The 24594-nt window shown below is 42.9% G+C and overlaps 1 protein-coding gene across 2 annotated transcripts in view; it reads right to left on the reverse strand.

Annotated features, from left to right (window-relative positions):
* Nucleotides 1-10463, reverse strand: part of THOC1 (THO complex subunit 1) — a 34822-nt gene extending 24359 nt beyond the window's left edge. For both annotated transcript variants that reach the window (XM_087707206.1, XM_087707205.1), the window contains exons 1-4: nucleotides 10330-10463; nucleotides 8396-8469; nucleotides 8076-8136; nucleotides 5817-5883 (exon numbers count right to left, since the gene is read on the reverse strand). In XM_087707206.1, coding sequence (XP_087563332.1) covers nucleotides 5817-5883; nucleotides 8076-8136; nucleotides 8396-8469; nucleotides 10330-10413 — 286 coding nt within the window. In that variant the 5' untranslated portion in view covers nucleotides 10414-10463. The remainder of the gene's footprint in view (nucleotides 1-5816; nucleotides 5884-8075; nucleotides 8137-8395; nucleotides 8470-10329) is intronic.
* Between the last annotated feature and the right edge of the window lie 14131 nt (nucleotides 10464-24594).

Consider the following 24594-nt stretch of genomic DNA (forward strand, 5'->3'; position numbering starts at 1 on the left):
AAGCCAATGAATGATCATCATCTTCCAGGCTCTTACTTGAATTTAAAGCATGTCTGTCTCAATTCTTAACTGGGCATTTGGAGTTCCATTGGGAGCAGCTAAGATGGCTCACAGGAATTTTGTTTGAATGGTTTCTAACAAGTCTCTCTTTGCAAGGATTCCTGTTTGTGCCCCGTAAAGAATTTGTGCCAATGTTTTGGCCTCAAAAAGTTTTAAGGCAGCAAGTACTAACTGACCTCCACCTGTATAAAAGAAATGTTTGATTGCATTTGAGGACCTAATGGCTACTTGCGATGTGTGATCCAGGTGTGCCTTCCATGTCCCTAGCGAGTGGAAAACCACACCAAGGTATCTAAATGTTCTCACATGTTCCAAACTATATCCTTCTATTTGCCAGGAGTATTGGCGTGGTCTTTTAGCAAAAACTAAAATTTTTGATTTATCAAAGTTAAGGACCAGCTTGTTTTGCCTGCAATAACCGAGTGTTGCCCTAATTGCTCTCTTCAGTTCTATGGGGGTTTGTGAAATGATAGCGGCGTCATCAGCGTATAAGAGAATTGGCACTTTGCGTTGTGCTAGGTTAGGAAGATGGAAATCTGGGTTCTGTAAAAGCTCAATCAGGGGATTAATATAGAAGTTGAAGAGGGAGGGGGACAGGATGCAACCCTGCCGTACCCCTTTTTGTACCCTTACTGAGCTGGTTAAACTCCCTTGGGGATTGCACCTCACTTTCAGGGTGGAATTGGCATACAATTTTTGTATGAGGAAGAGGAGGCATTTATCGATAGTGGTGCATTTTAACTTCTCCCAGAGGGTGATCCTGGATATTGAATCGAAGGCCTGTTTAAAATCCAGGAAGGCCACAAAAAGAGAGGATTTTTTTTAATGTGTATATTTTTGTACTAAATGGTGGAGTACCAAGATATGATCCACCGTTGATCTTCCTTCTCTAAAACCGGCTTGTTTGTCTTTGATTATCCCCCCTGAAATTAGCCAATCTTGAAGTTTATAATTTAGGTGTTTGGCATACAGTTTACTAATAACGCTTAGAGGACTAATGGGTCTGTAGTTGCCTGGCTCATTTCTATTCCCTTTTTTATAAATTGGTATGATAATTGCTACTCCCCAATTTCTAGGCATATGGCCTATATTGTCTATAAATGTAAACAGTGATGCTAAAAGTGGAGCCCACCAACTGGCGTTCTTTTTAATTATTTCTGGCAGGACATTATCAGCTCCGGGTGCCTTATTAGCCTTTAGTGCTCCAATCAACTGGGATATCTCTTCTGGTGTAACAGGGGGCCAGTGAGGAGTGTGGTCCGAACTAGCTTGGCTCTCCTTGGTTACATAGTCAGGATCTTTATAAAGCTCCCTAAAGTACTCTTCCCAGGCATGAATTTGAACCTGATTTGTAGGGGGTAGGGGAGGTTTTCCCAGTCCCCTGGTGATGTACCAAAAAAGGGATGTATTTTTTGTCCTGACTGCCGTAATTAGTCTATGCCAAGACTCCTTCAGGGCCGCACTTTTCTTTTCTTTTAGAAGGTTCTTATATTGTGTTTTCAGCTGCTTTAAGTAGTATGTGTGCTCCTCAGAGGGGGCACCTTTACTTTTCTTGTATTCTTCATTATATATCTTTTTTAGTTGAACGCAATCTCTATCAAACCATTTTTTGTTTTTTGAGGCTAGCATTTTGGGGTGAGCTAGTGATCTGTTACTGAGAACCGAATTCAAGTTTACAATTAAGGATTCAAACTCCTCTAGGTAAGATCCCCCACAGTTATTTCTTAGTAGAGATGTACGTAACTCTATGGTTTCAGGGGCTAACATCCATTTGGTAACTTCCTTAGCGTTTTTCTCATTCCATTTAATTTTTACCTGGGTATTTTGAGTTTCTAACCTGGGTAGGTAGGCTGTGCCTGCCCTTAGAGAGTTCTGGTGCAATGTGAGAGTAAGGAGTATTGTATTATGATCACTTTCCAATCGGGAGTCTACCTCTATCTTCTGTAAGAACTTCAGGAGGTCCTATGATATTATCCAGTAGTCAACTGTGGATTTTCTTCCTGCTCCCCGGTAAGTATATTCTGCTGGGAAATCGCCCCATGGGGACCCATTAAGGATACACAGTTCCAAACGTTCAGTCATGTGTCTTACACATAAGCCTGCCCGATTAGCTTTAGGGTCTTTGAATTGTCTGACATGCAAAGATTCATCTGTTACATTTTCATCATAGTGAATCTTAAACTGCTTATATAATGCTTGATCATTTGGACCCCTCCTAGTGTTTAAGTCCCCCACTATAATTATTGCAGCTTTGGGGAATTTGGCTGAACAGCCAAGAATAAAATCTTCTATGCTGTCCCAAATCTTGTTAATCACATTATTCTTATTAAGTGGAGGAATATAGATATTGAAAAGCAAAATCTCCACCTGTTTAAATAAGAGTAATGTAGTTACAACCCATGGCTGGAAAGGTGGCAGTGGTACACATTTAAAATGCAAGGATGTATTAACTAATGTCACAATACCCCCTTTAGCTCTCCCCCCCACCTTGCTTGGGACAGCTGGAATTGAGTTGACCCAATAGCCATCTAACTGAATCTCTGTGGAGGCCCAGGTTTCCTGCAAGAAGAGGATGTCAAATTGTGATATATAGTCAAAAAAGAGTTGGTCTTTTGATGGGACGGACCAACCTGCTATATTCCAGGTTATAAGGGAGAGTGGATCAACTTTTTGGAGCTCATCAGGAAACTTGATTTATACAAAGGGAAGTTGTCTGGTTGTTACCATGGATTGAGGTGTCATCGCACACTGAATTTGTCTTCTTTAAAAATAGGGAGGACCCGTCTAAGTCATGTGTAGACTCTTGAGAAACTTGTTCAGGGTACGAGGTTTTAGCACCAGCTAGCAGAGCTTGCCATTCCGAAGCCTCTTCTCTGGTTGTAGGGCAAGGCGTTATTAGGTCATCTTTCATTCTTTGCAATGGTGGCTCTTTCATGAGTCGACTCTCAGTATCCTGGTTTGGAGCTGGCGGTGATGAAGGTGTCATGGAATTTTCACACAGGGATGAAAACATCTACATCTCTACTGGGGTCTCTAATACCCCCTTTGGGTCTTGGCTTCTATTTTCTATGATCTTGAATTCATGCAATCTCTTGTCCTCTAGGGGGGGGGGAGTGAGAGGCTCAATTATTGGGGAAACCAGGTGTATAAGTGGCTCTGCTGTGTCCATTGTGACCAATAAGGATTTCTTTAAATTTTCTAGCTTGAATAATATATTGTCTTGTTCTTTCCTTGGGAGAGCACCAAAAGCGTTAATGAGGCCAGCTTCTGTGCTGTTAAGTATCTCTTCTCCGGGCAGGACTGGTTGACTCCCACTATCATTCTCTTTCTCTTCCAAGGTTGAAAATGAGGTGGTGTCATTCGCCTTGGAGGCTTGCATGTTAGTTATTAACGGGATAACCCTTTCCTCACCAAAGACTCTGATGGGAAAGATTTGGAAGGAGGCTAAAATGCCTTCATCTTGAATAACATCTGTGGTATGGTGGCTGTTTGAAAGACAGAAGGATACGCTTCCAATTTGGGGCCTCAAGTAACCACTCCACAGCACGGAGATCAATCATGCCACTGTGACAGTGAAGAAGCTGGCTTAGGGAATTTAATATTGCACTTCTGGAATTCCAACGTCCATAATTAAGTCCGTTCAAATGGATTCTAAAAGCTATCCTTTGTGTTTGTAGCGAGCGATGTGATTGTTGTAATTGAGGGAGGGATTCTTTCCTGATTTCTTCTTTATTGATACCTTTTCCTCTTGATGCCTTGTCTGGTGGGGGGGGACACTGTTTTTTTGAGAGGACTGTCTCCTTTTATCTGTCTCTTTAACTGTTTCTCTGGCTCTTTGTTTTATTTCCTTTTCCTTATCCTGCGAAAGGGAGTTAATCAAATCTTCTGCCAGAACTTTAGTGGGAGTTCTTGGGGCCCAATATTGCATTTGAAGAAAAACAGCTAAATCTTTTTTCAATGACTCTACATCATGTTGGATGGCTATTAATTGTTCAAATATTGAAACCACCGTTTGCGCTGTGAAAAGGCATTGCTTTGCCATAAACTCGGTTGAATTTTCCCAGGGTAAACTCTCCATACTCTGAATTATCTGGTTGTTCTTTGCCTTATTAGTCTTTAACTTAGACTCCATAAAGGAACTTGTTGGACTAGTTGTTTGTGATAAGAGCTGGCAATCATTTTGTTCCTCCTCCACCAGATCGGAGAAGTGATTTGCCATATCTTTTTGCCGGTCCTGTTCTAATCTCTCCAGATTGTTGGAGATGGGGAGGTTAGTTTTACTTACAGATCTCTTGCCAACAAAGAGCTCCTCAATTCGTGGTTGTTTTGTTGTCTTCACTGGAGGGAGAGATCCTGCGCTGGTGCCATGGCGTTTCTTTCTTTTTCCCATGCTTATTTAATTCTTCAGCAGCAACAAAAGTTTTTGTTTGTATTATGTTCTACGCTGTTGTCTCCACCAAAAAATGTTAATTAAATAAAAAAGAATCGAGTAGGAGTATTAAAAATTGATAAAATAAAATAAAACCGGGAGGCACTACTGCAAACACGTTCCAGCTGCACCGGCTGCAGCTCCGCCCCCCCCCCCTCGACTGCCATTGATGAGTTCAGGGCTGTCCAAAGAGCATAGATTGGGGTGGAAATAGGCAGGTGACTTACTTCAGTCATTAAGTGCTGCTGGGATGGGTGGGGAAGTTGTGGCTTTGCACTACAATACAGAACCCTACAGCACCACACTTGCATGCAGTGTATACCAGGCCTTACAGGGCTCCCCACAACATCCCACAGGCCTTCCTTGAGACTCCCTTTAACAACCCACGATTCTTGGTTAATGATGACAACTAGCAATGCCAGGATTGTGGTCACTAAATGGTGCGTTCACGTAGCAATCTCACTTTATGACCACACTGCATAATGATTGAAATTCCATTCCCAATTGTGGTCATCTTTATAAGTCATTCTTATAGCTAAGTAAAGCTATAGTAAAGCTAATGAACGTTGTTCTGATTGTAGCTGCAGGTCAGTAGCTTTAGCCATACACTTTAGCTTGCTACTTTAAGACAAGTTATAAAGACATTGTTTATAATCTTCAGAATTAGGAAAAAAATAATTTCTAAAATGTTAAAGTAGCCTAAAGTCCATGACTAATGCTATGAACTGCACTTGCAATCCGAGCTGTGTTCATTACTGTAATTTTATTTAATGGAAGCAATTAACCTGTAATCCTAGATTCAACAAATTCATCCAAATTGGAATTCTGGGATTAAACTATATTTCTTAATAATTTAAGCAGTACTAAACAGTTCAGAAACACCAGACTGTTCAGCTGTGATGCTAAAGATTTTACCACCAATACCTACATTTTCTATGTAACATTTGATTAACGGATCACTGAGATCATATAAATGCATCCCTCACATTGACTTTAATTTAGTGGCATTATCAAATATAATAAACATTCTAATCCCATGATAATTTTCTATTTTTTCTTTAAGAAGACTCTGTTGTGACAATCAAATGTACACTATTACATATAACAGATTACATATACTAAATTGGCATTGGAGAAAAGGTGGAAATAGTACAACTTCCAACTGGCCTGACAAAGTGAACTGAATTAATAAAAATATTTTACATAAAGCGATATTTATGTATTCTATGTGTTAAGTAATATAAATAATATGAAGCAGTTTTTAATTAATACACTTTCTAGTCATGACTTTTGATTTCAAAGTACTTACGAAGAAAAATAGACTCACCTTCTATGACTCCATTAATAACAAGTGAAATGATAGCTAGGACATTTTCACAAGAAGCTTTATTTATCTAAACAAAATATAAAAACAGCCATCAAAATTGGAATCATATGACACTTGGAACAGAATGCAGTGCATTATCTTTATGGACTGCATTGGAAAGTTGCTATCTATTTTCCTTGTGGTCTTCGCAAATTCTTGGGGGGAAAAGTGTTTAATTCCCAGGAGTAAAGGTGGTGAGAAATCTTACGGTCATGTTAGAGTATAGACTAGATCAAGGGTAGTCAACCTTTTTATACTTACCGCCCATTTTGTATCTCTGTTAGTAGTAAAATTTTCTAATCACCCACCGGTTCCACAGTAATGGTGATTTATAAAGTAGGGAAGTAATTTAAATTTTAAAAAAGGGAAGTGCTTCAGTATCGGACAAAACCCTTACTGCCCACCACGAAAGCTGAAACGCCCACAAGTGGGCGGTAGGGACCAGGTTGACTACCACTGGACTAGATTTTGATAACAAGTCTAATGAATTTTTCACTCTTAATGGGATTAATGATATTATTAATGGTATTAATGATAAGAACCAAACAGTTTTATTACTTATCTTGCTCATCACATACTGATTGTCCTTGTTTAGCAACCACAATTGTGTGAAAAAGTGAAAAATCGTATGGCCACGATTATGTTTATAATTTTATCTCAACTTTCCTCTGCTTTATGTGATAGAAGCTTATGACTCCAAATCATGTAACCTCAAACAGTGGAGAAAGTTTTCAGAACTCAGCTAAAGAGGAAGCTGGATAAAAGAACAAATCTTATAGCCCCTTTCAGTGGTGAAATCTAATTCTTTTTCCTACCGGTTCTGTGAGCATGGCTTTGTAGTGGTGGTGGTATCATGTGATTGGGTGGATGTGGCTATGTAGTCACGTGACTAGATCAAAAGACAGAAACTCATTTTAACAATGTCTTGCTGGAACAGGGGGTTGGATTAGATGACCTCCAGATCCCTTTTAGCCCCGGCTTGTTATGCTCTTTCAAAGTATTCTCTGAAGTTGTGTCTAGTGCCAGGTTTGTGGTCTTCCTCCCTCTCCTCTCTCTCTCACAGCACTCCCCCACCCCCACTTTTTAAAGCATCTTTTCCCTGCCTATTCACTCAAACCGGGAGGATTATACCCTGGCCCCTTTCCCCCACTCGACTCCCCTTTTGAAATCCCCCAGATCTGAAATAATTACAAGATGGGAAATAAAGTTGTATTTTGTATTTACATTTATTGGAGAGGAAGGATTATAAGAGATTAACCAGACACATAATAGAAAATACACATTGAAAAGAATGTACTGTGCTACCTGTTTACCTAGCACACTGGCATTTAGGAGTCGGGGAAAAAAGGAAAGTGTGAAACTGATTAAGGTTTTGTCAATTACAAGTAGCAGCTGCCAGCCAGCTAATTAAGGTCACAGAGCTAAGTTTGTTAACTCCCTCTTAGGGAAGTGCTGTGTAAAAAAGAGATTGCTTGTTTAGGCATTCTCTCCATTCTATGAGGGGAGAAAAGAAAATAATAGATCAGGCAAAAGACAACATGTAAATGACAAACATGTGACTGAGACAAAGACACTGAGAATTTCATAAATGCAAGCATTGGTCACAAATTTACTTTTTCATCACAGTCATAACTTCAAATTGTTGCTGCCTGAGGCAATCACTATGCAAGGTCTACTTGTATTACATCCTTGATTCCAACTCTAATTTCATGCAAAGTAAATACCATGTATGAACAGTGTTTATTTGGGCCATAGAATCTGTACAACTAAATATTCTGAAGCCAAGACCCTTCTATGTATAAAGATATGCATTTAGAGATGTTCTCACCTTGGCTAAAAAAATAGAAAATTCACAAGTGAAGCAACGTTAAGTTGCTTCATTGGTTTGGCCCAATATAGTCTAATAGAATTTAAGGCTTACTGTAGCTAATATAAATTCACAAAACTTATTGATTCAGGAACAAAATACATTGTTCCTCCTCTGTATACAGTTCAACTTCTTCATGGTCATGCTGTTTCAGAGTTGATTCAAAAGCTGCAGAAGTAAATCTCTTGAATTAGATATAATTTGAAGTGTTCTGGACATTCAACCTTATTCTGAGACCGGACCATATCCACACTTCTGGAAGTTTACTTCCAGAAACTAAAAGTAGTTTAGAATGACATCACTCAAGATACTCAATTAACTTTCACATACACAGTTAATCAAAAACTACTCACAATTTCTTCTTCCAGAGCAACTCGGAAAGCTTGATCCAGTGTTAACTTTTTTTCATTTTCACTAGAAATATATAAAAACAGCAATAGCATTGGACTTATATACTACTTCTTAGTGCTTTTACAGCCCTCTCTAAGCTCTAAACTCTAAGGTTTAAGTCAGCCTATTGCCCACAACAATCTGGGTCTTCATTTTACCCACCTCGGAAGGATGGAAGGCTGAGTCAAACAAAAATATTAGATTGCTTTGCTAAAACTTTCAATTTTAATAAAATACTATATACATACATTTTGTTAAGATCACAAATAAAATTGAAATTTACCTTCCAGGTACCTGGCTGAATGCAGTCAATAAAGGCTTAATGGTTTTATTTTTGAGTGCATCTCGAGTAGAATTCTAAGATAAAAGTGAGAATAATATTTTATATTATTTGAAATAACATTTGATATCAGCTATTAAAGCAATATATGTTTTAGAAAATCTACATCAAACTTAAATTTGAAAATGTAATTCAAGATGACATAAATATTGGTCTCCTAGGATTTACCACACCTCAAACTATAGAAAGTGTTCCATTTTTCTATTGTTCAGCATATTTTTAAAATACACACTAGATACTGTCTTCTGTTGCGTTCTGTAGGTAATCCTCAAACCGTTTAGGACATGGACTGAATTATAGCCAACAAAAATGATGACAGACAGCACTCCTGTTGTGCATGGACAAGCCAAGAGAAGCCATTTATTTTTTTACAGTATCAAAACACCCCAGTTTTAGAATCTATGTGATGCTGTAAAGATGCTCATCATGTCTAAGCAGAACAGAAATGCAATTGTCATCAGTCCAGTTGCCTGTACAATAATGGATTGTATATCAAAAGCTCAACACTTATCAGAACTTTCTTCCAGGGTTGGGGCTCTCTTTTTATGTCCTTTGTGTTGCAACAGAGTACTACAAGTGTTCTTACCTAGTCTTACCTTCCCCAACTTCCAAGAGCAGCTCTATCAACTACTTCTTGGGATGTCATACTGGGCTGATGTTGAACTTACACATCTTGTCTAAGCATCACCATTTCCAATACTGGAAGAGCACCTTGTGATGGGAGGCAAAGCTTAGTTAGGCTGAACAGGAATGAATACACTCCTCCTCAAATTGGCAATGAATCCCTGGGGATCTCTACTCACCATTTTAATTTTCTGAAGTAACATAATTTCCCTGATATGTATCAACCTACAGCTCAACTTCTGCAAAACGTCTAAACTGGTGAAATATAAATGTGCTACAATGACTGTAATTTAGATATAATATAAATTATAACGATATAAGCCTTATAAGGGGTTCTTGGTGCTCTCTGAGCTTGTTTTCTTGCAGACATTTCATTGCCCTAACTAGGTAACATTAAAAGGTAAAGGTAAAAGTTCCCTTTGCACATGTGTGCTAGTCGTTCCCGACTCTAGGAGGTGGTGCTCATCTCCATTTCAAAGCCGAAGAGCCAGCGCTGTCAGACATCTCTGTGGTCATGTGGCCAGCGTGCTGAAGAAGGGGAACTTGTTACCTTGGTGGTTCCTATTTTCCTACTTGCATTTTTTACATGCTTTCAAGCTGCTAGGTTGGCAGAAGCTGGGACAAGCAACGGGAGCTCACTCCGTTATGCATCCCTAAGATGCGAACCGCCAAACTGCCGACATTTTCTGATCGACAAGCTCAGCGTCTTAGCCACTGAACCGCTGCGTCCCATAATATTATCAATCCATAAAGATATAAACACAGTAATTATACACAATTTGGAGTTTTACAGTACCTCACTCACTCACAAAAGCATCAAAATGTTATTACAACCCCCAAAGTAGCACCAAGAATTTCCATGTTATACCGGTTACTAAGCAAAACAAAACAAAACAAAAAACACACAACCAAACACCAATAACTTTACAACGTTGCTCAATAATAGAAGTCAGATAATTCTTTGACCGGTTTACTCTAGTTAAGTTCATAAACTCCAAGGTGCACCACTAGTCATCGAGGACGATAAAAACGGCAGCACCAAGCACCTAAAAGAACGCAAAGGCGCCAGAGAGAGAGAATATCTCCATTCTGAACGCTGAACGAGGATGAGAAAGCCATCGACGCCGGTCTGAAGTCGACAGAGAAGCACGCAAAGGACGCGAGAAACGGGACCGGGCCCGTCCTTACTCGCGCTCCATCTGAAACCCAGTCGGGAGGTCTCTCACCTCACCCGACTGCAGCCTCCCACTTACCATGAAACGCATACGCGCCTCCGGCAAGCTGAACAGCGTCGGCGGCGACATCCTTGCTCCTGACAGACTCCACCGGTGACGCATTCCATTGACGTCATCCCACGGCGCTGAGAGGATTCTCTTAGGCGCACGATCGCCCCTTGTGCCCGACGTAGTGCCCGACGTACACTGGGGTCCTTTGCGGCGGAAGCGGCCGGTGTTTTAACGCTAGTGTGCCGCCTGGGGGAATTCTGGGACTTGAAGTCCAAGCATCTTCAAGTTGCCAAAGTTAAGAATCTCTGCTTTAACAGATTGTCTTTTCTCTCCAGCAGGTCGGTCTGTTTCTGGACGGAGGGAGTTATTCGTAGAAGTACGTTAAATATATATTTATTAGCTTTATATAAATCGAGGCTGTTAGTTAATAACAAAGATTAGGTAAAGGTTTATTGCGTTTTGTGAAAATGTGTGGTCAATTTATGTATAAGACAAAAAGCAGTTGCACAGGGACAATACAATTAGCATACACCAGGTTTGATTGACTGATTTGATTTATAGCTACCCATCTCACAATAGCAACCCTGGATGGCTTGTAACATTTAAAAATAATATGAAAACATTACACAAATTTGTTTAAAAATAACACAGAAGGAAAGGTGATGATAGTAAAATAACACATTTAAATGGTTCTGTGATGTGTATTTTTCTCCTACTGGTATATGCAGCCCAGGTATTCATCACTGAATATAAAGACATAAACTCTGTCTTATATAGAATGATCTTTACCATCTCAAGATGTAGACGGAAGGGAGGAGTGCTAGTAAATATTCTGGCTGTATTGAAAAAAAATTAGCAGAGCAGAAAGGGACTGAGAGAGAATCACAATGGAGGCTTGTTTATTGCTCCATGCCCATCAGGTGCAAGCTGGGGCAGTAGGGAAGGGAGTTTTCATCAGTGTTCTCCTTGTTATGAAATATTCTGTGCTAGGAGGGTTGCATGCAGGGGTGGGTTCCTGCCAGTTCTAACCTCTTCTATAGAAGAGGTTCCACAAATCTATAGTGCCGTTTAGAACCAGCTCCAGTTCCCTCCCCCCGCCCATCCGCATATCAACAAGATGAAGAGCGAGAGGAGGAATTCTGGGAGTTGAAGTCCACAAGTCTTAAAGCTGTCAAGTTTGAACACCTCTGGGGTTTTTTTCTCTAAAGGGTTAGGGGTGCAAGGGTCTTGTAACTTGACAGCTTTAAGACTTGCGTGCTTCAAATGCCAGAGTTTCTGAGCCAGCATTTTGGTTGCTAAGCAAGAGCGTTGTTAAGTAAGTTTCACCACATTTTAGACGTTGGCCATGCCCACCCACACATGGTTGGCAAGCCACTCCCACTCGGTCACATGGCCAGCAAGCCACTCCCACAAAGCAGGCCACACCTACAGAAGAGGTTCTAAAAAAATTTGAAACCCACCACTAACTTGCATGGTACCTGTATGTGGTCTTTTAGCATCAGCTGAAGAGCTTTCATTATTGTCTAGTGTTCTATATATATTATTAAATCATGAAATAATATAAACATTTTAGAAAATGTTTTTGTTGTTAATGTTCTATTTATTTCAATTTTGTTATTGAATTCTTCTATACTGTAACTGAAAATAGCAGTGCACACACACTGAAAACATCCTTTTGGGGTGCCCAGCAAACGGGAAGACTGGCAGCATGTGTGATACAACAGGAAGAAGAAATACATACACTTCAGCATAAAAATAATAGTCAAAGGTATAGGAATGCAGTGAACTGGTTCCCATTAGTGCTTTATTTGACCTAATAAGATGTAATCTAATCATATCTATCTTACATGCAACTGATTTAAATGGGCACTTGCTTAGCATGATTGAGATTAAATACAGTTTGGCATTGAGGTCTTGATTAAGCATCAACTTAATGCTTTTATGTTGAGCATCCTTGGCTGTCCACTGATGCCAGTTATTGTGATGAATGGTATCAGAATCTGGATTATTTCAACATTGGACCCGGATCTAAACCAATATTTTTAACCAGTCATATTTCGGAGAAAGAATTTCTAAGATATTGCTGGTTTTTTTATATAGATGGCATGAGAAAAATATTTACTTACACTTGTGCATTAAGTACACAGGCTTTTATCTTGCAAGTTCTTGATAAGATAAGGCTTTTACCATGCAAGTTCTTTCAGCCCGCCCTAATCATATTAAGAGAAGTTCAGGGCCATTATCTTTCTCCTTGTATTAAAAAGGGTGCTTGTAAGTATTTTCATTCCTTATTTTGCCTGTTCAAATAGCTGAAAGCTTTGAATGCTTCCGAACAAGGATATTAATTGTGCAATCCTACAGCGTTGTTCAAGAAATGTTAGACACGCTCTAACTAGTAGTGTCAGACGCACTCTACTGTTGGTAAGCCATAGAGGTTTTCCCACAATGTCTTTATTCTACAAGGAGAGGAGAGGGAAGGGCAGGGAAGGAGAGCAAAAGGAGATGGGGAGACGGAGGGAAAGAAGAAGGAGGGAGGGGGAAAGGACTGCCTTTTGACTGGAAGTACACAGAATTGTCAAAGTGAGAGCTCTGGTTGTCAGAATTATTCTGAAAATTAAATTTCATTTTCTAATTTATGGAAAGTAACACTGAGCAAGGTTCTACAGTTCTACAGAAGCAGTTCTCTCTTCACAGTAGTTTGAGGATTGAATATTGCATTACAGTGGTTTTTAAATGTCTTGTGGAAAGGCAAAACAAATTTATGTGCAAAACATTTTAATGAGTGGTTCCATTGTCTGGTGAAATAACTTGATTTTTGATGGCAAAATGAAAGGAGTGTTGAAATATTTGTCTTCAAAGATATTTGCCTTTTATTTATTCCCCACTTCCTGTCATAAGATTGTTTTGTTTGATTTGTTTTTGTCTAGTAGAGTTACTGTATAGCATTATTGTGCCGGTAGAGGTCAGAGCTAACATAGAAAATAAACATGTGTTGTTTGTCTATTTTGTTTTCCAGCTTTCACTAGGTCACTGGTGCTTGAGGCATTTGAACTGCAACTTGCTTTCATTCTAGGCAAATCAGAATTTGTGTTGGTATAGCAATTAAATGTAACCAATGAATTCAGAGAATTGGGAGAGGCGGAACTGCCAGGGCTATTTTAAACAGCAATAGCAATAGCAATAGCAGTGGACTTATATACCGCTTCATAGGCCTTTCAGGCCTCTCTAAGCGGTTTACAGAGAGTCAGCATATTGCCCCCAACAATCTGGGTCCTCATTTTACCCACCTCGGAAGGATGGAAGGCTGAGTCAACCCTGAGCCGGTGAGATTTGAACCGCTGACCTGCTGATCTAGCAGTAGCCTGCAGTGCTGCATTTAACCACTGCGCCACCTTGGCTTTAAACAGCAGTTTAAATGCTTTTTGTTAATGCTTATTTAGCAATGATACACATACTATTTTCCTGTATTAATCTGAATGAAAATCAAATTGACTAGGGACGGTATATATTTCCTCCCATATTTTATAACTTATTTTTCACTATTAGTATTCCATTTTAAAGTTTGCTCATACAGACAACACTAATTCTTAGTGTTTCCATTCGCTGCTCATTTCTTGATTCATTTTCTGCTTTGCTCCATTTATTTATGTGTAAACAACAGGAAAGAACATCCCTTGGGTAATAAGTGTTTTACATTTGAAGGCACTGCTAAAAATGCTTATATGAAATTTTTTTATGAAAACTAGTGTGTGAAAAATCCAAACGCTGAATAGATCACACACAATGTTACTTTGCCAAATTTACTAAAAAAACAACTTTGAAACTTCATATGCTTAGCTTGGCTAAAAGAATAGTATAACAGCGCCAGCAAGTAGAACACTTTGTAAACAGTGTTGTTTCCAATAGTAAAACACTATTTTCAAAATAAAAGTATTTCATTTCATTTTTATTGAACATTAAAGTCAGCAATATGAATTAGAACATGAATATTTATAGGAGAGATAGGTGGCATAAAAATTTAATGAGTAATAAATATTAATGAAGAGACCTTTGTCCCCTGCTACAATACTTTTAGACAGTTACCTACATCTAGTCTATGCTAGCTATATGGTTTTTAAAAATGATCTTTATTTCTGTATTTACTGACTGGAAAATTGACAACAAATGTATTTTGCCATCCATCAAGCTTAATGGTTATGGTGACCCATTTCAATTTTTTATTTCCTGCTTAGATTATCAGCGTCAATATCAAAGAACAAATATTTACACCTAATAAAAACCAGTCATATTTTTTGAAGTGAAACCATTGATTACTTAATGTATTTTAGTTGCTGAAATTTAGACATTTTTACTTCATTTCTTTTTGCCAGGACCCCCGCATCCAATTATCTACGTTTTTAACACTTTTCCCCATACACTGACCAGATTGCCTGATTACTGGTTATTTATAAAGTGTCTGAGAGAGACTAGCATACAGAATTGTATATATTTCCAAAGATATGTTTTAAGCAGTTGAAACATAAGTCATGTTTTAGAAACAAAGAAACCACCCATTGATTGTTTGAGTTGCACAATGTAGTGATGAGAAAAAGTTTCTCATATTGGTATTAGAAAAAAATGCATCAGGAGGAATGGAGACAAAATTGAACTTGTGATGATCTCTGACAAGAATGTGATGGGGTGCCGTGCCCACTTTCAGCAGCCTTATGGTATCCTCCTGATCTGCCTCAGAGGATTAAGAATGGTGGAGAACAGAGTTTTGCTGTTGTTCTCTTAAAGGGGTAGTTCCAGTAGATGGTGATGATGGAGAAGAGATTGAGTTTTGGGCTCCTGTATTTATTTAATTTATATGCCCCCCCCCATCTCATTGTACACATTTATTATTAGATGGATGATAAGGCTAGTATGACCAACAGCAAGATATTTTCCATTACAGTGTTAATAGGAGCATGATTGGAAGACATGAAAGGCCAAGTTGGCAATAGGCCAGGTTGGTAGACAGTATTTAATTTTAAAGGCCAAGATTTAACATCTTAAGAATTCACTGGAGTCCGACTTTTTAATAAATATGGTTGCTGAAGATTGATTGCCCAGAACTGCTACATAAGACAGAATGAACTGTTAAAATGTGTTGCATGACAATACTACAAGATTACTGGAAGAGAAATTGAAGACTAAATGTACTCTACTTGCCATTTACCCATCAGCAAAGCAAAAATGGAGATCAGAAATGGGGCACTCCATGGCTGGTGAGCCAACACAAGTGTTATAAGCAACATTCCTATATTATATCATTATTGCCACACTAGCAAATTTCAGTTTATATAATGATTACACAAATGGAACATTTAGGCAAGTAAAAATGTTCTGTTTTTTAAAACAGAATGTCTTCGAGTTATTTATCATATAAATTGGCAAGCCTAATTCATTGCGAAATTACAAAAAGATTTCTGAAACCTTTTAAGTCATTTCCTTTTGGGCATAGAAAGAATGATTACTCCCACTCCCACATTACTTAGTGTAAGGCATTTTTGTGCTTTATTCTAGTCACTACATAAACAAAACCAAACACAATGTTCTCAGTAACACTAGAATAAATATCCTTAGGTTTCATAGTTGTTGTTAGGTCAATTGCATATTTGGATTCCGCTCAAAAAACATTGATTTTCCAAATATTTATGTGCCATAATTAGTGAAATCGGTTCAACTGCATTGCCAGAAATCATGCTGCATGATTTAAAGGCTCATTATTCCCAAGCTGATCAGTAACAGGATCAGAACCCAATGATACTAAGAATACCATAGTCAGCTACTTCAGGAGCCAATAAAATGTATAATGTTATGTTTCCGAAGAGAAGGCGTGGGAGGAGTAACCAATGGGTATTAACCCAGCCCTCTTGCCAGGAGACTGAGGTAATCTTTTGAGGCCACACCTACGGTCCTCCTCTGACCTCTCCAGATTAACCTCAGTCTTCGACCAGAAAGGAGTGTTACTCTGACTCTCCCTTCGCTTCGTAGACTTAGGAGTTTTTCTTTTCTAGCAAAGCCTTTCAGCAACAAAGGATTACCTACAAAGATCTTCTATTCACCTCACCTCTCTGCTGTGCTCCACGCCGCTGATTCAAGCCCCGCGCTTGCCAGCGTTGTGCGTGTGCCCCGAGCGACCAGCCGGTCATGTAAGAGGGGTGGAAGCCTCAGAACTGCAATCAGAGCGGCCGCGCAGCTTCCGGAAGAGCCAAAGAGGACCCGCGAGGGCCGAGGATCCATCGCAGATCGTTCCGACGATCCCCAGCGGCAAGAAGCCCTGACTGCAATTGGCGGTCGCCATCTTGAAAACCGTCGCCATTTTGGAGTACGTGGGTGAGCGTATGATCGGCGTTCTCCTACAGATGCCGAAAGTGCTCAAAGGGCACCAGTGAAGCCGGAAGAGGCTTCATTTAGGCTCTACCCCGCCAGTGATCCGGGGGGTATTCCAAGGCTGGGTCTGCCAGCAGCTGAGACCACATATCAGCATGGAGAAATAAAGGGAGCAGATTCAAGCCTCGGAAGAGAGAATCTGCCCTTGCAGCCGGCTGCAGAAAGGAGGAGGTTGGTGAGCACCAAATCGTAAGTAATGGCGGAGGCGACCAGAAGCAGGGATGCCAGGCCCAGAGCCCCAGGGGGTGCGGATCCGGATGAAGGGACCTCCAGGGGCATTTCCCCAGTTCCTAGGGGGAGATCCCCAGTGAGGAGGGACAAGACCAGAGCCCCCAAGAAGGCAGCCCCCAGGAAGGAGGCCAGGACCACCAGGGCCTCGGCCAGGGAGTTCAGGGCGACCATCACCCCTTCCCCCTCCAGATCACGATCTCCCCGCAGCCTCCAGCCTGGGTTGAGGCCCAGGCAGCATCTCCAGCCTCACCAAGGAGCTCCCATAGAGGGCACAGTTCTCTATCTCCCCCCCCCTTTCACCTGCTCCCCCAGCGGATCCCTTTGGGCGCAAGGCCACCAGTCCAGCCAGGCCTTGCTTGGCCCCTCTATCCCCTGAACCCAGGGAATATCCTCAGCCTCCAGAGCTCCAGCCTGCCCTGCCTGACCTCACTAACAGTTTCCAGGACATGCTAGCCCAGGTAATGGCATCTAGTTTAGGCCAGCAGCCCCAGAGCTCCAGGAGCAGGGCCCCACAAGAGCCTCCCACGGGTCAGCAGGAACGCCCCAGCACTTCAGCTGCCAGGGAAGCCAGGTCTCCATCGCCATCCATGGCTAGCGAGGCTTCCGACCTGGAGGAGGGGGAATTGAAGGAGGTGGGGTTCTCAGAGGACGAGGATCCCCAGGCAGAGGACGATTCCACGGTCACGGGCCTATTTCCCCCCTCCTTATTCAACTCCTTGCTTCGCAAGGCATCCGCCACAGCAGATCTGGATCCCCCACCGGATCCGAAGCCTGTGACTGAGACTCCTGGCACAGGTAAGAGTAAGAAGAAAAAAGGGCCCTTCCATAGGCCCTCCGTGGCTAAGGAGGAGATCCCCACGCAAGAGATGTTCATGGAGGTGCTCAAGTCGCAGTGGGTAAAGCCAGGGTCTTTCCCCACTCCAGGGGGAAATGAGAGAAAATTTTACAATCTTAATTAGACACTTGCAAGATAAAAGCCTGTGTACTTAATCAGACCTTTGCCCAAGCTCTCCAGGTATCTGAAGTGGACAATCTGGTGGCCACCCTGGCGTCGGCTTCAACGGTTATAGCAGGAGACACTGCCAACTGCCTCAAGCCTGAGGACAAGAAGGCAGACATCGTTCTGTGCAAGACGTTCCAGGCTATCACCTGGGCCATCAGGGTGGCCGCCTCGGCCTCTTTCTTTAACAGGTCCACGGTGCTGTGGTTGGAGCAGTTGAAGGACAGGACTCCGGCCTCAGAGGTTCACCTGCTGCAAGACATATCCAAGATGCTGGCGGCAACACAGTTCTCAGCGGACGCCACTCTGGACGCGGTAAAGTACGCGGCAAAGTATCTCGAGTTATGTCTTCCTCAGTTGCTTCTAGGCGCCTGCTCTGGTTACGCCACTGGCAGGTGGGATCCCGGATGAAGTGGCACCTAACGGGGGCAGACTACACCGGGGAGAAGCTATTTGGGACAGCGCTGGATCCTATCCTCGTGGAGGATAAGAACAAGTGGAAGGTTTTCCCAACAACTACTAGACGCTCGGACTTCCGCCACACGCCTTACCCCAGGAGGACCTCACACAGACCGCCCGATGGGGACAACCAGAACCAGAGGTACCAGAACTTCAGGTTCCACAGGCAGGGGGATAGATAATTCCAGAGAGACAGATTCAGGGGCCAGCAGCAGGGCAAGCGGCCCTTTCGAGGAGGAGGCGGTCGCCCCTTCCGCAGGTTCAAGTGATCCGACCCCGGATCACCCCATCGGTGGTCGCCTCTCCCTATTCGCGGATGCCTGGGAACGGATCACCTCGGATGAGTGGGTGCTCCAGACTGTAAGGCTCCGGCTACACCTGGAGTTCCGCTCCCTGCCCCCCAGTAGGTTCCGCACCTTCGCCTCCTCCACGGACCCGACCAAACGGGCCCTTAAGGCCAAGGCCATTAAACATCTACTAGACATCAGCGCCATCGAAAGAGTCCCAGAGGGAGAGAAGGGCACCGGTTTCTACTCCAACCTCTTCCTAGTGCCCAAGAGTTCAGGGGGATGGAGGGCCATCCTGGACCTTAAACTCCTTAATTCCAGGGTGGTTTACCGCAAATTTAAAATGGCCTCCCTGAAATCCATCCTGGAGGGCATCCGACCGGGTGATTTCCTAGCCTCTATCGATCTCACAGAGGCATATCTGCACATCAGGATCGCCCCGGAACACCGCAAATTCCTTAGGTTTTCCCACGAGGGGAACCACTTCCAATACAGGGCCCTTCCCTTTGGGCTGGCCTCAGCCTCCAGGACATTCACAAAGGTACTTGCAGCAGCCGCGGGTCATCTGCGCTCCCTCCCAGTCCACTTGTTCTGTTATTTAGACCAGTGTTTTTCAACCTTTTTTGTGCAAAGGCACACTTTTTTCATGAAAAAAATCACGAGGCACACCACCATTAGAAAATGTTAAAAAAATTTAACTCTGTGCCTATATTGACTATATATAAAGTGTTTTTCCCACGGCACACCTTACACTATGTCACGGCACACTAGTGTGCCGCGGCACAGTGGTTGAAAAACACTGATTTAGACGACATCCTCGTTTTAGCTAGGTCGCCTGACTCAGCTGAACGGAACTTGGGGACCACAATCGACACCCTGAGGGTCCTGGGTTTCTCCATCAACCTGGAGAAGAGTCACCTGGTACCAGCCACCAGGCTCCTTCACCTAGGGTCCATCATTGATTCAGTGGCTGGGGAGGTTTTTCTGTCCCAGGATCGCAAGGACAGCATTGTTAAGATAACCCATGAGGTTCGCAAGTTACGCTCTGTCCCTGTAGTTCTTCTTTCCAGGCTCCTGGGGAAGTTCATCTCGTGCATAGGGATCGTGCCGTGGGCCCGACTACACGCCAGGGAGCTCCAGTGGTTCCTACTGCCCCATCAGAGAGCCCGGATGAGCGATGCCACCTTCAGGATCCGAGTGTCACCCCAGGTGCTGCTTCCCTTTCGTTGGTGGCTGTCCCCAGCCTTGAACAGGGGATGCCTCTTCAGAGAGCCGGCGAGGAGGATCCTTACCACAGACGCAAGTCTCTTCGGCTGGGGAGCCCACCTGGAGAACCAGATCGCCCAGGGCCGGTGGACTCCAACAGACCTACAAAACAACATCAACTGGTTGGAGCTCAGAGCCATCCATCTGGCTCTCCGCCACTTCAAGGACACGGTGACCGGTCATCACATCCTAGTCCTGACCGACAATGTAGCGGCCAAGGCCCACGTGAACAGACAGGGCGGCACCCACTCGCGACGAGGCCCTGCGACTGGGGAATTGGGCAGAGAGACACCTGCAATCCATCAGAGCAGAACACATCTCCGGGACAGAAAGCAGCGGCCTCGGTCCCACAGGTCCTGGACTTCCTCCAGGAGGGGCATGAGAAAGGTCTAGCCACCAGTACACTTAGGCGACAGGTCTCCGCCCTCTCAACGGTTCTAGGGGGGGTGAACGCTCCCCCCTTATCCCAGCACCCGGTGTTAAAGCGCTTCCTCAAGGGGGCGGCGAATCTGAAACCCTCAGTGGTCCATCGATTCCCCACCTGGGACCTTCCCACGGTTCTTTAGGCCCTGACGGAAGCTCCGTTTGAACCCTTGAGGGAGGTTTCCCTTCAGCTTCTGACCCTTAAGGTCGTCTTCCTGGTTGCCATCACCTCGGCCAGAAGGGTTTCTGAGATCAACGCCCTCTCCAGCAGGGCGGATCTCTGCACCTTCTTAGATAACCGGGTCATCCTCAGACTCGACCCAGCTTTCATGCCCAAGGTCAACTCCCCCTTTCACAGGGCTCTAGAAATAATCCTACCGGATTTCTGTCCCCACCCCTCCGGGGAGAGGGAGAAATCCTGGCACAAGCTGGACGTCAGAAAAGCCTTACGCATATACCTGAAGCGCATGGCCCCCTTTAGGCGTTCGGAGGCCCTCTTCGTGTCCTACCAACCTTCCTCCCGGGGAGCCAAGTCTCTCCGGCCACCATCAGCAGTTGGATTAGAGCGGCCATTTCTCAGGCATACGGGGCCGGGGACTCCAGGTCCCAGAGGGCATCACGGTGCACTCCACCAGAAGTGCGGCCACCTCAGCAGCCTGGTCCACCCAGGCACCCAAAGAGGAGATCTGCCGGGCGGCCGCCTGGGCTTCTCCTTCTCCCTTTATTAAGCATTACAGACTAGACGCCTACGCCTCTGCGGAGGCGGCCTTTGGCAGGAGGGTACTGCAGGGAGTCCTGGACTCTCCAGCGGGCTCAGGCCCATCTAATCCCTCCCAGGACATCTAGCTTTGGTATGTCCCATTGGTTACTCCTCCCACACCTTCTCTTCGGAAACTGGCAGTTAGACTTACCTGAACTGCATGTTTAGAAGAAAGGCGTGGGAGGAGTCACTTCCCCCCCCGTACTGGGCGCCCCGCGCCTAGAGGACCTGAGCAAGTCCAGATTCAGCTATAGCAGTTGGGAAGGATATGTGTTGGCTGTTCTTGTTTGTCCTTCCTTTCAGATTCTGCTACGATCCATCGGTTAATCTGGGGAGGTCAGAGGAGGACCGTAGGTGTGGCCTCAAAAGATTACCTCAGTCTCCTGGCAAGAGGGCTGGGTTAATACCCATTGGTTACTCCTCCCACGCCTTTCTTCTAAACATGCAGTTCAGGTAAGTCCAACTGCCATTCTCTGAGGTATGTACCATGTTTATTTTAATAAAATCAAGATAATATGCACCAATCAGTAAACAAAAACCCTCATCAGCTCATACTAATTTTCAAAAGTTCTAAATTGACTTTCAGTGCCATTATAGATACTATGCAGTGGTGGGATACCATTTTTTTTTACTACCAGCTCTGTGGGCGTGGCTTGGTGAGTGTGGCATGACTTGGTGGGTATGGCAGGGGAAGGATACTGTAAAATCTCCATTCCCTCCCCACTCCAGGGGAAGGTTACTGCAAAATCCTCATTTCCTCCCGATCAGTTGGGACTCGGGAGGCAGAGATAGATGGGGGCGGGGCCAGTCAGAGGTGATATTTACTGGTTCTCCGAACTACTCAAAACATCCGCTACCGGTTCTCCAGAACTGGTCAGAACCTGCTGAATACCACCTCTGATACTCTGATAGCTATTTATATCTATACTTCTACCCCAGGAAATAAAGGTGGATGGATAGCCTATTCTCTCCCACATACACCAGCAATATCTCCATATTGGGGAGGGGGGTTGGCCGAGAGAGTGATTAGTCCAACGTGAGTTTCTATGCAGGAAGATTAGAACCTCGGTCTTTCCTTTCCTAGTCTGATACATGATCCATTGCATTCCACAGGCTTTACTTATCTTAGACACCCAGTCTTGCAACTTGGCGAGGATCCAATTAATGCCTGCTTTAAAAATAGAGGAAGAAGAAGCATTTCCAGTCAGAACTTTCATGTATTTGTGTTCAGATATGAAATGCCGACACCCTATAGAAAAGTTTCAGGGCTACATTTGAATATGTATGTATAGTTTATCAAAGGTGAGAGAACGCCATCTCTTCTGTATATTGTTTTTCTCATGCTGATCTAATTGCCTGATAAATTAATTATTCAGTAACTCATAATTCATAAAACTTAACAAAGTTTTTTAATAAAATAAAAAGAGCCATATTTTCTAAACAACAGTTAAGGCAGTTTGAGTATCAGAAAGAGAAGCACAGCTTCAAAAGAAGTACAGTGCATCTGTAAATGAGAAATTAGGATTAACTTGTTTTTTAGAATACAAATTATATAGCACTATCCTTTTAAAACATTTCTTATATTCCCCATTTTTAAAATTGAACTCTCATTTTTCTCATTTCTCTTTTTCTTTCACAGCTATTTAGGAAATATGTTACTATTTCATTCTATAAACCTGAACCATGAAGCTTAATTTATTATTTCACGATGCTTTGAAGTGGCATCAGGACTGAAACAAGTGACTTACAACCAGAGATGGATACCAGCAGGCACTACTGCCAGTTCTGTCAGGTGCACTGTGCAATTAAAATTGTTCTACGCATACGCAGGACTGAAAAACAAGATGGAGACCCTTACGGCACCACCTGGGGAACTGGTTCAGGGGTGTGGCAGGCCTGGGTTGCTGCTGGTTCTAGTGACTGAGGCTGCCAAACTACTACCAGTTTGGCCGAACCGGTCCAAACTGGTAGGAACCCACCACTGCTTACAACTAGTCCTTGCATTTATAACTGTTGCAGAATCTCCACAGTCACCTGTTCAAAATTTAAGTGCTTGGCAACCAGCATGTATTTACAACAGCTGCAGTATCTCAGGATGATGTGATCACCATTTGTGATGTTCTCAGCTAGCTTCTGATGAACACAGCCATTGGATGAATTTGGATTTGCTTAATAGCAATAGTACTTGGACTTATATACTGCTTCACAGTGCTTTACAGCCCTCTCTGAGGGGTTTACAGACTCAGGCTATTACCCCAACAATCTGGGTCCTCAGTTTACTGACCTCGGAAGGATGGAAGGCTGAATTAATCTTGAACTGCTGAAAATCGAACTCCTGGCAGTGGGCAGAATTAGCCTGCAATACTGCATTCTAACCACTGCGCCACCATAGCTCCTAATAAACTACTGATTCATATAACAGCTACTATCATTCTCTTAACAATTGTGGCAAAAAAAAGTCATAAAATTCGGTGTGACACATTTAACAGCCATGTTCCTTAACAATGGAAATTCTTGTGCTGATTGTGATCGTAGATCGAGGTCTATCTGCGCATACAAACCAATTTTAAAGTTAGTTGTACATTATTACAAAAATGTGTGTGGGTGGGAAATGACTATGACAAATTTGATGAGTTTCCAAGACAAACTGCTTTTCCTCTCAGCAAGATGCCTCTGATGGGAAGAAGTCATTAGATTCATAACACACTGCTTTCAAACTATGAGAGAATTACTTTTTTTAAAATTGCCAAATACATTGCTGAATATTTCCACCATCATGGAACTTTTTGCATATTCCAGATGCGCACAATTAATATATTTTGCCCATTGGTTTGTAAATAAGTGCCGTCAAATATGCTGATTATAGCTATGAGTGATAAAAGCATTCCAGGCAAAGAGTGAAGCGGCTGCCAGCAATGAGACAGCATATTTTAATTTTTTATTGTATGTAGCACAACAACAAAGCTGCCTGATATAGAAAAGCCCCACTGCAAAAATGCTTCTCTGCCAGTACCTAGTAGATTAACAACCTTTACTTTTCTTATGGAGCTTCTTCTGGGAAGAGTTTTCTTACAAATTTTAAAATGGCAAAAAGTTAAGAAGAAAAACAGTTGTCATCTGCTTAGACAAACTTCAGAGGATACAAAGGTAAAGGTTCCCCTCACACATATGTGCTAGCCGAAGAGCTAGCGCTATCCAAAGACATTTCCGTGGTCATGTGCCAGCATGACTGAACACAGAAGGCGCACGGAACGCTGTTACCTCCCACCAAAGGTGGTCCCTGTTCTTGTACTTGCATTTTACATGGTTTTGAACTGCTAGGTTAGCAGAAGCTGGGACAAGTAACGGGAGCTCACTCTGTTACGCAGTGCTCAGGATTTGAACTGACGAACTACCGACCTTTCCAGTGGCTAAGACGCTGAACTTGTCGATCAGAAAGGTCAGTAGTT

The sequence above is a fragment of the Thamnophis sirtalis genome, unplaced genomic scaffold (genome assembly GCF_051295495.1).
Source record: "Thamnophis sirtalis isolate CommonGarterSnake01/CBP01778 unplaced genomic scaffold, rThaSir2_p1.2 scaffold_2, whole genome shotgun sequence".
Classification (NCBI taxonomy): Eukaryota; Metazoa; Chordata; class Lepidosauria; order Squamata; family Natricidae; genus Thamnophis; species Thamnophis sirtalis.